The sequence below is a fragment of the Saccopteryx leptura genome, chromosome 7, assembly GCF_036850995.1.
Source record: "Saccopteryx leptura isolate mSacLep1 chromosome 7, mSacLep1_pri_phased_curated, whole genome shotgun sequence".
Lineage (NCBI taxonomy): Eukaryota > Metazoa > Chordata > Mammalia > Chiroptera > Emballonuridae > Saccopteryx > Saccopteryx leptura.
In genome coordinates this window covers 51908529-51924147 of record NC_089509.1, presented here as the reverse complement: position 1 = coordinate 51924147, position 15619 = coordinate 51908529, and the positions used below count along the sequence as shown (strand labels likewise).

The 15619-nt window shown below is 35.6% G+C and overlaps 1 protein-coding gene across 5 annotated transcripts in view; it reads left to right on the top strand.

The window, feature by feature from the left end:
- LOC136378263 (sodium channel protein type 1 subunit alpha) overlaps positions 1 to 15619 on the top strand; it is a 142795-nt gene that overhangs the window by 95734 nt on the left and 31442 nt on the right. For all 5 annotated transcript variants that reach the window (XM_066344943.1, XM_066344942.1, XM_066344940.1 and 2 more), the window contains 4 exons: positions 1025 to 1198; positions 2160 to 2516; positions 4233 to 4715; positions 13637 to 13757. In XM_066344943.1, coding sequence (XP_066201040.1) covers positions 1025 to 1198; positions 2160 to 2516; positions 4233 to 4715; positions 13637 to 13757 — 1135 coding nt within the window. The remainder of the gene's footprint in view (positions 1 to 1024; positions 1199 to 2159; positions 2517 to 4232; positions 4716 to 13636; positions 13758 to 15619) is intronic.

Sequence of the window (15619 nt, the reverse complement as noted above, 5' to 3'; positions counted from 1 at the left end):
TTGAAATGATATTATCACAGTTCCCCTACTTCTAGAAGGCTAAAAGAAAATTGTAGATCTTTTTATCTTGCTTAATCATCATTATTATAAGCTATAATTTAAGCACCAAAAAATGTCTCCAGCTTTTTCATTTCCAGGATCTAGATAGGACATATATTGTTTTATCTGTCTATTCTATATCAAAATTATAAAACATTGAAAATATACAGCTCATTTTGTGCATTATATGATTAACAAGGCCATTTTGGGGGAAGGTTACCATTTAATTTTTTCTCTTCTCTGATTAAAAAAAACAAATTATTAAAGTGTTTGTCAGTTGACTCATCTTAGGAATATTAGCTTCTGTTTGCTGAAAGAATGAGGGCTCTAAAGTAAATCATGCATTTTCCACAATATTTCTTTTATGATTTATGAATTTTGATGGTAGAAAGAAAAACTTGTAAAACATCCTGTATTGTAGTATTCTTATTTTTAAAACACTAGGATTTACACTATGGAATTAAATTAGTTTTTTCATGTGCATAACAAATTGATAATAGTAATGTATATATTGTAATAATATACTATCTGATTTAAGAGAAATTAGAATAAACTTACAGATAAAGTTGTTAACGAGCAAAATCTTGTCAGTACCTGTGCCGTATAAAACTGGGGGGAAAGGCAGTTTGGTGTAATGGGTAGAACCCTGGTTAAAAATGGATTTGCACTCAAATCCTAGTTTTGCCATTTTCCAGTTTATATGATATCAGGCAAATCATTGAACCCATTTAAAGTCCTCTTTCCTCATCAGTAAGGTAATTAAAATACCTGCGTTAGCCACTTAATAAACTTCTGTGAGGATAAAATGAAATAATGTATTTCATTATTTGCCTTCTAGCAATTATAATTTATTGTATAGGTATAAGCATGTAGTAGAATTTTTATGAGGCAGGTAGCACAGACATTTTTTTTCTAAGAGCAAATATTGTACCATTCTACTTTATCATTATCTGATGCAATTAGAGTAATTTTGTTTTGATCTTAGGTTTTCACTGGGATCTTTACAGCAGAAATGTTCCTGAAAATTATTGCCATGGATCCTTACTATTATTTCCAAGAAGGCTGGAATATCTTTGATGGTTTTATTGTGACGCTTAGCCTGGTAGAACTTGGCCTCGCCAACGTGGAAGGATTATCAGTTCTTCGTTCTTTTCGATTGGTAAAAAATAAATAAAAAAAATGTCCAAAAATCAGGAGTTTTTCTTAACACTGCCGTAGGTTTAAACATACAACCATTAACATTTTAAATTTTTGTGTAACATTTGCACTGTCAAAAATTTTTCCTAAATGGATAAAATTTGCCATCTTACTTCAAAATGTCTTAATTGCAAAAAGCATAATCATGTAAAATTTCATGTATTTCTCAGTTACTATTCTAATAATTTTTTCTAGAGATGACTATAGTTAATATTTCTGGATCTAAAAAATATTTTTATTGAAAACGTGTCATGTTTTAGTAGTAAGTTGAAAATATAAACAGCCCTTTCTATCAATGGACGATGATTAGATACAAGATGTGCATGCAGAAACTTTTCTTAATTCTATTGCTGGAAAATATATTCCTTCCCAAAATCACTGGAGAGAAATCTGTAGGATTACTTAACCTGGCCATTGATTTACCTATATGTTCTTGGACATCAGGGAAAGAATTATAATCATGGGAATATTCCAACTTTTAAAATGCAGGCACATCTAGATATGTCAATGCCCCAAAGGAGCATTAATGAATAATAAACACCTTTCTCCACTTATAGTAAGGCTCAATATGATGTTACTTTGCATGCTGCTAACAAATAAATATCAGGAGAGATCACTGCAATTTAGATATTAATATTAGTTTCAGGCCTGGTATGCCTTATAAAACCTTCACAAAACAAATTAAGGACAATTGGACCCCAAGTAATCATTAAACATTTACTCTTAGGGAAGATGATTGACATGATTAAAATACAGAAGAACTAGATTCTTGTTAGGGTGTCCAAAATTAGCCATGAGCCTGAAAGGGTTCAAAGCCAGGGCAGGTGTAACAGATTCAATAGTAATCATTATTTTGGTAAAACCAAATATATGTAATATTTCTGATATATAATGATAATATATATTAATTTTTTATATTTCAGCTCCGTGTTTTCAAGCTGGCAAAATCTTGGCCAACTTTGAATATGCTAATAAAGATTATCGGCAATTCAGTGGGGGCCCTGGGAAATCTAACACTGGTGTTGGCCATTATCGTCTTTATTTTTGCGGTGGTCGGCATGCAGCTCTTTGGTAAAAGCTACAAAGATTGTGTCTGCAAGATTTCTAGTGACTGTGAACTACCGCGCTGGCACATGAATGACTTTTTCCACTCCTTCCTGATTGTGTTCCGTGTGCTGTGTGGAGAATGGATAGAGACCATGTGGGACTGCATGGAGGTTGCTGGTCAAGCCATGTGCCTTACTGTCTTCATGATGGTCATGGTCATTGGGAACCTGGTGGTATGTGCCCACTTAAAATAGTATTTTAGAAATAAGAGCCCAATAGAATGGTGACCATTTTATCAAATGCAAAATCTATTCTTAATAATTTAAAAATAAAAAGTCTCTTTCCTTGGATATGGTATCAGTCTCATTTTGACAACACAGCAATATAACAGGGGCCCTATAGTAATTATACTCAACACCACTTTATTAATCATCTCATTACATTTATTAAGTGAATTCCAATACAGTATCATATTGAAGACAGGACTAATAGTATATGTTAGAAGCATTCAGAGACAAAGAAAGGAGAAATCCAAAAAGAATTTAGAGAAAATCCAATCTTACTTCCTAGTTTAGAAATCAAAAATTATGCTTTTATGTGTTCATAAGTGATTTTACCCTTTTTTTGTCTCTTCATGCAGTAGTATTCAGTCACTCTCTGTCCTATGGCAGATGCATTAGTCAACTTGGGTTAGTCAATCCTCTGTTGGCTCTCAGTTAAAACAAGGGTTGCCTCATAATCCTAGATTACTTAAATGGAGTAACTGATCAACTCTTCTCTCTCTTAAATTTGGAAAATTAATTACTTTTATACTATACAATTATATAATATATTCCAAAGAATATATTCATTAATGTGCCAATCTTATGGAAATATTAGGGATTATTTATAAATAATTCTTCTAATTGGTCAATTAGTCCAATTAGTAGGATATGAAAAATATGATAGATTAAGAATCAAGTGTCAATGCCTATATTAAATGCCTAATTCTCATTCTGGGTCATTTAAATAATGCCCAATTCAGTATCACTCTTTATCAAAAAAGAAACTATAGAATGTATTTAGGTCTTCGCCAGATAGCTCAGTTGGTTAGAGTGTCATACCAATAAGCCAAGGTTGTGGGTTTGATCCTCTGTCAAAGCACATATAAGAATCAATCAATGATAGCATAAATAAGTGGAACAACTAATTGACATCTCTCTCTCTCTTCCTTTATTTCTCTTTCTAATCAATAAAGTAAAATTTAAAAAGCAATCATTAGAATTTATTTAAATTCATAATTACAAACACTAATGATTTTTAGGTTTAGGACTCTTGTATAAGGACATATATCAATCTGGTTTCTTATAACCACACGTTTTTTTTAAGTGAGAGGAGGGGAGATAGACAGACTCCCATGTGTGCCTTGACCAGGATCTACCCTGCAACCCCTGTTTGGGACAGATGCTTGAATCAAATGAGCCCCGGGCTTACGCTCAAACCCATAGAGCCACTGGCTTCAAGAGGGGAAGAGAAAGAGAGTAGGGGGAGAAGGAAGGGTAGAGAAGCATGATCGCTTCACATGTGTGCCTTGACGGGGGATTGAACCTGGGACATCAGCATGCCAAGTTGATGCTCTATCCACTGAGCCAACTGGACAGGGCCTATAATCACACAATTTTAAATTTAGCTAAACCTTAGAGCATCTCATTTAACACCCTCATTTTATAAGTGAGAGAACTTGAGACCAGCAGAAATTATTTCCTTGTCTGAGGAGGAATGTATAGTGAAGTAGCCATTGAGCAAGATCACAAATTCAGATCACACAATTTCTGATCACCATGCTGTGCTGCTCCTTTCTCATCTAGTTGTTAGAATTTATAGTTCCCTCTATGCTTATAAAAATAAGTAATCTCAATCTGCTGTTTATATTTGGGTAAAATGGTAATCATATTTGTATTATTTTTAAGGTTCTGAATCTCTTTCTGGCCTTGCTTCTGAGCTCATTTAGTGCAGACAACCTTGCAGCCACTGACGATGATAATGAAATGAACAATCTCCAAATTGCTGTGGATAGGATGCATAAAGGAATCGCTTATGTGAAGAGAAAAATATATGAATTTATTCAACAATCCTTTGTTAAAAAACAAAAGATTTTAGATGAAATTAAACCACTTGATGATCTAAACAATAAGAAAGACAGTTGTATGTCTAATCATATAACAGAAATTGGGAAAGATCTTGACTATCTTAAAGATGTAAATGGAACCACAAGTGGAATAGGAACTGGCAGCAGTGTTGAAAAATACATTATTGATGAAAGTGATTACATGTCATTCATAAACAATCCCAGTCTTACTGTGACTGTACCAATTGCTGTAGGAGAGTCTGACTTTGAAAATTTAAACACAGAGGACTTCAGTAGTGAATCTGATCTGGAAGAAAGCAAAGAGGTAAGATTTTGTAGTTATGGGAGGTATGAATTTGTATATATATATACATGTATTATATTGCTATATTTATGGTTATGTATTTTTCATCTAGAAGTTTCTGCCTTTATATAAAGTTTTATTTCTCTGAGAAATCAAGATTTAAGCGGAGAGATATGGTTGATAAATTGAAGAATAATGCAGTTTTTCTTTTGTTTGTTTCTTTGCTTTTAGCAAGAGAGACAGAGAGAGAGAGAGGAACAGACAAGGACAAACAGAAAGGGAGAGAAATGAGAAGCATCCATTCTTTGTTGCGGCATCTTAGTTGTTCATTGCTTGCTTTCTCATATGTGCCTTGACCATGGGGCTCCAGAAGAGCCAGTGACCCCTTGCTCAAACCAGCAACCTTGGGCTCAAACCAGCAACCTATAGACTCAAACCAGCAACCATGAGGTCATGTCTATGATCCCACAAAGCCAGTGACTCCACACTCAAGCTGGTGAGCCTGAGCTCAGGCTGGTGAGCCCGTGCTCAAGCCAGCGACCTCAGGGTTTCGAATCTGGGTCCCCAGCATCCCAGTCTGATGCTCTATCCACTGTGCCACTGCCTGGTCAGGCAATAATAATGTAGTTTTTATTCATCTTTATCAATGGATATTTGTTAGATGGTGATAAGAAATGAGTAAACATCATATAATTTAATACTTACAATAACCTAAAAAAATATGTTATGACTCTAACTTTTCAGATAAGAAAATTAGTTTGGGAACTTAAGGTAATATAACTTATGAGGGGTATAGCTAAGAATTGAATTTATTATTTTTTCACATACTCATAAATGTAAACCTACTTTTCTTTCACCCTGTATTTTTCAAATAATATAGTGAACATTACAGAACATTTTAGTTGGCAGATCAACCTAGAAATAAGAGGGAGATCAATGGCTCAGATGTTTTTTTAGAAAAAAGAAAATTTAAATACTTCTAAATCTTAGGTACTATTTCTTTTTTTCAATTAATTTTAATGTGGTGACATTGATAAATCAGGGTACATATGTTCAGAGAAAACATCTCTAAGTTATTTTGACATTTGGTTATGCTGCATTCCCATCACCCAAAGTCCAACTGTCTTCCGTCACCTTCTAACTGATTTTCTTTGTGCCCCTCCCCTCTCCCAATTCCGTCTCTCCCCCCCCACCACCCTGTAACCACCACACTCTTGTCCATGTCTCTGAGTCTCATTTTTATGTCCCACCAATGTATGGAATCATATAGTTCTAAGTTTTTTTCTCATTTACTTATTTCACTCAGTATAATGTTATCAAGGTCCATCCATGTTGTTGAAAATGATCCAATGTCATCATTTCTTATGGCTGAGTAGTATTCCATAGTATATATGTACCAAAGCTTTTTAATCCACTCGTCCACTGATGGACACTTGGGCTGTTTCCAGATCTTCGCTATTGTGAACAATGCTGCCATAAACGTGGTAAGAATTGAATTTAAAGCCTTTGTTTACAGGTTCTATTTGTCTTGCATTGCATGACATTAGCTCACTTATGTGGAAGAAAAGGAGAAATAGTCTATGTAGATCCTCCAATTAAAATTATATTGACTTATGTATTAATATTCCAGGTTGCTATATAATATATCATATAGTGGGTGACTTAAGCAACCAAAATACATTTTCTCACTTTTCTGGAGATTGTAAAGTCCAATATCAAGGTGATAGCAGGGTCAGTGTCTGGTGAGAGTGCTCTTCTTGGGTTGCGGATGGCTGCCTTCTCACTGCGTGCTCGCATGACCTTTTCTTGATGGGTATATATAGAGAAAGAAAGAGTTCCGGTGTCTTTTCCTCTTTTTATAGGAAAAACAGCCCTATCAGATTAAGACCCCAACCTTATGATTTCATTTAACCTTTATCACTACCTCACAGGCCTTATCTCCAAATACATTCACAATGGGAGTTAGAACTTCAACTGATTAATTTTGGAGGAACACAATTCAGTCCAAAGCAATTTACTTAGAAGTATAATATTAAGTGATAACTCTAATGGATATGAAAGATAATTCAAAGGAAGTCTAGAGGAAAGCACTTTCACTTTCCATTTATTGTCAGGAAGTTTCAAAAACAGAAAAATGTCCTTTAGTTTACATTGTTTAGATTTTTTTTGTGTGTGTATATTTTCTGAAGCTGGAAATGGGGAGGCAGTCAGACAGACTCCAGCATATGCCCAACCGGGATCCACCTGGCACGCCCACCAGGGGGCGATTCTCTGCCCATCTGGGGCGTTGCCATGTTACAACCAGAGCCACTCTAGCACCTGAGGCAGAGGCCACAGAGCCATCCTCAGTGCCCAGGCCATCCTTGCTCCAATGAAGCTTTGACTGCGGGAGGGGAAGAGAGAGACAGAGAGGAAGGAGAGGGGGAGGGGTGGAGAAGCAGATGGGTGCTTCTCCTGTGTGCCCTGGCTGGGAATCGAACCTGGGACTTCCACATGCCAGGCCAATGCTTTACCACTGAGCCAACCGGCCAGGGCCAAGTTTAGATATTTTTAAAATTTATTTGAATACTTTAGTTTTTTAGAGAAATTTTGGGTTCACAGGAAAATGGAGAGGCATGCAAAGAAATTCCCTGTATACCCCCTGTTGCTAAACATGCATAGCCTCCCAATATCAACATCCCCCATCAGAGGTACATTGTTACAGTTGGTAAATTGACTTTGACACATAATTATCACCTGAAGTCCATAATTTACATTAGAGTTCACTCTTGGTATTGTACATATTATGGGTTTGAACAAATGTATAAAGATGTGTCCATGGTTACAGTATCACATAGAGCAGTTTAACTGCCCTGAAAATCCTCTGTGCTTCACTAATTCAATCTTCCCTCCCTTCAACCCCTGGCAACCACTGATCCTGTCTCCATAGTTTTGCCATTTTGAGACTGTCATATTGTTGGAGTCACAAAGTATGTAGCCTTTTGAGACTGGCTTCTTTCACTTGGTAATATGCATTTAAGTTTCTTCCATGCCTTTTCATGGCTTGATAGCTCATTTCTTTTTGGAGCTAAATAATATTCTCCTATGTAGATGTACCACAATTTATTGATCTGTTTACCTACTGAATAGCCTGACCAGCAGTGGCACAGTGGATAGAGCATCAACCTGGGACACAGAGGACCCAGGTTCAATACCCCAAGGTCACTGGCTTGAGTGCAGGCTCATCCAGCTTGAGCATGGGATCATAAACATGACCCCATGGTAGCTAGTGTGAGCCCAAAGGTCACTGGCTTGAGCCTAAGATCGCTGGCTTGAGCAAGGGGTCACTGACTCAGCTGGAGCCCCCTGTCAAGGCACATATGAGAAAGCATCAGTGAATAACTAAGATGCTGCAACAAAGAATTGATACTTCTTATCTCTCTCCCTTCCTGTCTGCCTGTTTCTATGTCTCTCTCTCTGTCTTCCTCGCTAATAAATAAATGAATAAATAATATCTTAGTTGTTTCCATGTTTTGACAATTATGAATAAAGCTGCTATAAACATCCACATGCAGATTTCTGTGTGAAGATATATTTTCAAATTATTTGGGTAAATACTAAGGAAACCAATTGCTGGATCATATTGCTGGTAAGAGTCAGTTTTGTTTTATAAAAAATCACCCTACTGTCTTCAAAATGGCTGTACCATTTTGCATCCTTATCAGCAATGAGTAGGAGTTCCTGTTGCTCCATACCCTTCCTTGCTTGGTGTTGTCAGTCTCATAGATTTTGCCAGCTCTAACAGGTGTATAATAGTATCACATTTCACATTGTTGTTTTAATTTGCATTTCCCTGATGACATATGATGTGGAGCATCTTGCCATAGGCTTATTTGCCATCCGTACATGTTCTTTGATGAGGTGTCTATTAAGGTCTTTGACCCATTTTTAATCAAGTTGTTATCTTATTGTTGAGTTTTAAAAATGTATTGTATATTTTGTATAACAGTCCTTTATCAGCTTTGTTTTTTGCAAATACTTTCTCCCAGTCTGTGGTTTGACTTCTCACTCTGTTGACAGTGCCTTTGGCAAAGCAGAAATTTTTAATTTTAAAGAAATTCAGTTGATTGATTCTCTCTCATGGATTGTGATTTTGGTAGTCTCTTAAAGGTGATTTTCTTCCCTATGGTTATCTACATTTTCTCTTATGCTATCTTCTAGGAGTATTATAGATTTGCATTATTATATTTAGGTCTGTAGTCCATTTTGAGTTAATTCTAGTGAAGGATAAAAGAGCTATGTCTAGATTCATTTTTTTAATGTGGATATCTAGTTATTCTAGTACCATTTGTTGTTAAAAGACTATCTTTGCTCCATGTATGGCCTTTGCTTCTTTATCAAAGAACAGTCAATTATGTTTATGTGGGTCTGTTTCTGGGCTCTCTATTCTGTTCTGTTGATATACTTAACTATTCTTTCACCAATATTGCATTGTCTTGATTACTGTAGCTTTATAGTAAGTTTTGGAGTTAGGTAGGGTCAAGCCTCCAACTTTGTTTTTCTCCTTCAATATTTTGTTGACTATTTGGGGTGTTTGCCTTCTCATATAAACTTTAGATTCAGTGTGTTGACATCTATAAAATATCTTGCTGGAATTTTTATTGAGACTGCATTGATCTATAAATCAATACAAATCAAGATGGGAAGCACTGATATCTTGGTAATATTGAGTCTTTTTTACCCAAGAACATACAATATCTCTCTATTTATTTAGTTCTTTGGGTTTTTTCATCAATGTTTTATAGTTTTTCTCACATAGATCTTTATTAGATTTATATCTAAGTATTTTATTTTGGGTGTGCTAATGTAAATGGTATTAATTTCAATTTTCACTTGTTAAATGTTCATATTCATATTTTAAAAAGCGATTCACTTCTGTAAATTAACCTTATATCCCGAAACCTTGCTATGATCACTTATTTATTCTAGGAGGGTATTTATTGTCAATTCTTTTGAATTTTCTACATAAATCATTATATCATATGCCAAAAAAGACAGTATTTTTTTTCTTACCAATCAGTATATCTCTTATTTTATTTTCTTCTCTCAGTATATTAGTATGACTTCCAGTATGATGTTGAATAGGAATGATGTGAAGGGATATATTTGCTTGCTCCTGATCTTTGTGGGAAAATTCCTAGTTTCTCACTATTAGGTATAATATACAGGTTGTTGTTGTTTTTGTGGAGTTTTATTGTAGATATTCTTCATCAGATGAGGAAGTTTCTCTCTCTATTCTTAGTTTATTAAGCATTCTTGTCATGACTAGATGTTGGATTTTGTCAAATGCTCTCCAACCTCGTGTAATAGTACTCCCCACCCTTACCCATCTAAGTATACTAATTTTTTGGTTTGTAAAATTCCTCACACTTTATCAGGTTTGGGTTTTTTTTTGTTTTTGTTTTTTTTTTTGTATTTTTCTGAAGTGAGAAGCAGGGAGGCAGAGAGACAGACTACCACATGTGCCTGACCAGGATCCACCTGGCATGCCCACCAGCCATGGGGCAATGCTCTACCCATCTGGGGCACTCCTCTGTTGCAACCAAAGCCATTCTAGCACCTGAGAAGGGGGCCACGGAGCCATTCTCAGCGCCTGGGGCTAACTCTGCTCCAATGGAGTCGTGGCTGCGGGAGGGGAAGAGAGAGATAGAGAGAAAATAGAGGGGGGAGGGTGGAGAAGCAGATAGGCACTTCTCCTGTGTGCCCTGGCCAAGAATCAAACCCGGAACTTTCACACACCTGGCCAACACTCTACCAATGAGCCAACCGGCCAGGGCCCGCTTTATCAGTTTTGTTGTTGTTGTTGTTTGGCTAGGGCTTGTTTCTTTTCTTTACATTTAATTACTGATACAAAATTTCATGTTAAAGCAGAATTTGGACTATATTAGAGTTTTATTCCTCTACCTTCACCTCTGCTGTGGGCAAATGTTTGACTAACACTAGATTTCACAATTAATAAAAACAACTTAATATTTAGTAAGTATGAATGATCTACTGAAGATTGTCCTTTTAACATACAGCTTGATGAAGAAATTTTAAGGATGATTTGGAAATTAATGAGTTAATATTTAACTTTACTAGCTGCTCTGTGAAAATGCTAAATCTCACTATGGTGTCTTTTTCTCTGATATTATATGGGTGTTTTGTTGAAAGTCTTTAATAGAGGTCATTTTAATTTTTAATATGCTTAGTGTGCACCAGAAATATTTACTAATGCACAATATACACAATGAAATATTAATATTTTTGAGGTTGTAGAGAATCTCAGTTATGTATGATTTAAAATATGTTTTAAATATATATCAATAGTAAAAAGTTCACCTTTAAAATAGTACATGCCTAGTTTTAAAAATAAGTATTTTTTAAAAATAATATATACACACATATATAATCTGTACCCTTAAATTCCAGATTTATATTTTAATATATTTTAGCACGTGCTATAACTTGAACTCTTACTAAACCCTATAAATAAGCTCTCTGTAAGAAACCCAATCTAAAATAAAAATAGTAACTTCCTAAAATCAAGTAAGAGAATAAGAAAATACCATTTAATCATTTACTATTAAATATATATATAATATTTAAATGATCCATATATATAAAATGGAGTATTTTATTTGCTTTGCTTTGTTTTCACACTTAAGGTCAAAATCATATGCTTCAGTAGAGAACATTTATTTTAAAAATGTCGCATACAGCCACTGAGAAGGAAAATGTTCTTAGAGTCAGGTTTGTATTTATTAAGTGGCTAAGTATGAGGCAAATTGAATTCCTCAGGTATAATGTGGTCCCTGCATCTCTAAGCTCACTTGCTAAGTCAGTGTGCCAAAAATACATGGATAATACACGCCAGTATAGAATTTAGCTATTGAGAGTCAGTGGGTGAAAATATACATATTTTTAAATTAAGTGATTCATTTTGAAAATTATTAAAATTTGGTCAATGTTTAGTAAACATTATTTAAAATAGATTTCTAAAATAAGTCTATTTTTATGAACCAATGTCACAATAAATTAAATTAAAATAAATAAAATAAAATAGTCAATTAATCTCAAAAACTACATGAACCAGTGGCTTTATTAAGTGTATATCTTTTTGTTGTTTGTTTGTTTTTGTATTTGTATTTATTTTTTTTTGAGAGAGAGAGAGAAGGGCGAGGGAGGGAAGGGACAGACAGGGACAGGAAGACAGGAAGGGAGAGAGACGAGAAGCATCATTTCTTTGTTGCAGCACTTTAGTTGTTCATTGATTGCTTTCTCATATGATCCTTGATGGGGGGCTCCAGCCAAGCCAGTGACTCCTTGCTCAAGCCAACAACCTTGGTCTTCAAACCATCAACCTTTGGGCTCAAGCCAGTGACCATGGGGTCATGTCTATGATCCCACACTCAAGCTGGCACCCCCATGCTCAAGCTGGTGAGCCTGCACTCAAGCAGGATGAGCCCACAGTCAAGCTGGCAACCTCAAGGTTTCAAACCTGCATCCTCTGCATCCCAGGCCAATGTTCTACCCACTACGCCACCTCCTGGTCAGGCGAGATATATTTCAAAAAAGAAAAAAATAATTAACATTATAGGTTTTTTAATTAAGTTGGTTTTAAATAAAAGGCTCTGGCTTATTGGTTAAGTTGATAGAGCATTGGCCTGGCATGAGGATGTCCTCGGTTCAACCCTCCAGTCAGGGCACATATGAGAAGCAACTATCTGCTGCTCTTCTCCTTTCTCTCCCCCTTCTCTCTCTCTTCCCCTCTTACAGCCAATTGCCTGTTTGGTCCGCCATGAACTCAGGTACTGAGGATAGCTGAATTGATTCCAGCATTGGTCCCAAATGGGGGTAGCTGGGTAGATCTTGTCCAAGGCACATGCTGTAGTCTGTCTCACTATCTTCTCTCCTCTTATTTACTTAATAAATAAATAAATTAAATAATTGAGAATGTTTTAGTTTTGCTGTTATACAATTTCTGTGGCATTTTACTAGAATTTTATCTAATGTACTATTGTAGAAACAGACTCTTCCCATGCATCTAAAAATCATTCCCTTACTGTTTAGAGTAATTGTGGTACTCCAATCAAATAAACTGCTCCAAGCCACATTATGTTTGACTTTATTGAGAAATATAAGAATATTTTAATAAAATATACAATATATAGTCTTAACAACATTCTTTTAGCCTGTGATAAAACAAAGAAAAATCAATAAAGTCACTGATAATTTAAATAATATAAATAATAAAAGTAAATATACTATAAATGCATATTATCTCAAAATTATATTTATAGGAAATTCTTATTTTCAGGTTTCCATGGTATATTTATCTAAATTAACAGTACACTGGATCTCAAAGTAAACCACATTAAATTCAGAACAGCAAAGACTAAGTAGGGTTATTATCTCCATATACTAAAAATAGAAGACATCATGGAGGTTATTATCTAATCACAATACAGTTAAACTAGAAATTAATAGCGAAATGATAGAAAAAAATTCTAATCACTTAAAAACTAAGATATTTCCTCCTATCAATGAACAGCTAAAGTGACACAACTATGAGTTGATGAGTCTCATCTCTCTCCCTTTCTGGCTCTCTCTCTCTCTCTCTCTCTTTCATTTAAAAAAAGAGAAAGAGAGATTTCCTATTTCATTAGACAGTGGTTTGCTTAGTAGATTTCTGATGACCATTTGTAACTTCAAAACATAGCAATCTGATTTCATATTCACATTGTAAATTATGATTTCCTTATTTCCTCTTCTTATTCAGTCCCACTTTGGCTCTAAATTTAAAATCTTTTCATTTCAAAGAGAATTCACAATCAGTTTATAGTATTAATCCTTTCTCACTAGGCTACGTATTAGTTACCAAAATTGAAGTAATTTGCTTTTCATGTCCGTTTGATGCACAGAAACTTAACGAAAGCAGTAGCTCCTCTGAGGGCAGCACTGTAGACATTGGCGCACCTGCAGAGGAACAGCCTGTGGTGGAGCCTGAGGAAACCCTGGAACCTGAAGCCTGTTTCACTGAAGGTAAAGAAAATGACCTCATAATAATCTACCATTTATTTTTTTGTTTGTTTGTTTGTTTTTTCATTTTTCTGAAGCTGGAAACAGGGAGAGACAGTCAGACAGACTCCCGCATGCGCCGGACCGGGATCCACCTGGCACGCCCACCAGGGGCGGTGCTCTGCGCCCCCTGCTCTGCCCATCCTGGGCGTCGCCATATTGCGACCAGAGCCACTCTAGCGCCTGAGGCAGAGGCCACAGAGCCATCCCCAGCGCCCGGGCCATCTTTGCTCCAATGGAGCCTCGGCTGCGGGAGGGGAAGAGAGAGACAGAGAGGAAAGCGCGGCGGAGGGGTGGAGAAGCAAATGGGCGCTTCTCCTATGTGCCCTGGCCGGGAATCGAACCTGGGTCCTCCGCACGCTAGGCCGACGCTCTACCGCTGAGCCAACCGGCCAGGGCAATAATCTACCGTTTATAAAGGTTATTTTAGCTCTTGATCACCCAAAATGGACCACTTAGAATAGAACTTTGTAGATCTATTTCAATTACCTCTAGTATACTAACAGACTTAAATTTTACTGTTATCTTTTAGTTAGCTCTACCCATTATGTATAAGGGATCATGGACATGGAGAAAAACATATTTTAATGTATAGTCAAAACTAGTGACTAATTAATCACTTTTAAAATAAAATTGTGATTTCACAAGTTGGTATCTTAGAAACACTAGTCAAAATTCTCATACACAGAAGTTGCCTTTAAATAATTTTCTGACTATTAAAATCAAATGAGTTGCAAAAGTTAAACTGTATTTTTTAATGAAATCATCATTTTCTGATTCTTGTTGGATGAAACAGGAAATTAGCACTGCCCAATACCTGATAACTGATCAGTATCTAGTTGAGCTGGTACAATATAATGCTAAGTCTGAAAGCTTTGTTTCTTTGCATGAGTAATATTTCCCATGGTCAGATTTTCTGGGAAATTTGAGTTTTGAAGAGATGAATATATTCGAATATGTCTATTTAGTGATCTCTTCTTCAAAGGCCTGATATATATTGTTTTACTCTATTTCCTATAGATATTATATACATCACTCAAAGTACTTCTCAAAATACTTCATTTCACTATGGTAGAAAAGAGCTCAACTACTGTAATAAACACATTAATTTAATTCTCCTGATAAATGAGACTTTGTCTCTCTTTAGAATTATTATATGTACCTTCATTGTATTTCTTCTCTTTCTCCCTCCCTTTCTTCCTTTTCCTTTCTCCCAGCATACCTGACCCCTTTTTTTTTTTTTTTTTTTTTTTTTTTTTGCTTTGAGGAAGATTTCTGGGTTTATATATTTTCTTGAAAATCAGGATGCAAAGTTCTTTGGAGAAAAGTTCATGTTCTTTCTTTTCTTTCTTTCTTTCTTTCTTTCTTTCTTTCTTTCTTTCTTTCTTTCTTTCTTTCTTCCTTCCTTCCTTTCTTTCATTTTTCTTTCCTTTGCTTCCTCTCCTTCTTTCCCTTCCTTTCCTTCCTTCCTTCCTTTCCTTCCACCTTTCTTAAATTATCCGTGGTGCTTATAAAGAGATTCACAGATACCTGTCGATTTGTTCTTACGTTAGAATGAGTGGAAACAGTGTAAGGAGGGGGATGACAAGTCAAATCAAAACAGGGCCATGCAAATCACACTTTAGTGGACAAAATTAATCTTGAATATTATATAAGCCCTTCTAGGAACACCACAAGAACACCTAAACAGTAACAAACCCAGAATTGTTTGGGGAGACTTATGTTACTACGCTATATCCTCTTTAAAGGGGAAGCTTTCTGTATATATTAATTTCCACTTTGAAGTCTTTTTCTATAGTTACTTTAACAGAGTGCAATAAGATGAT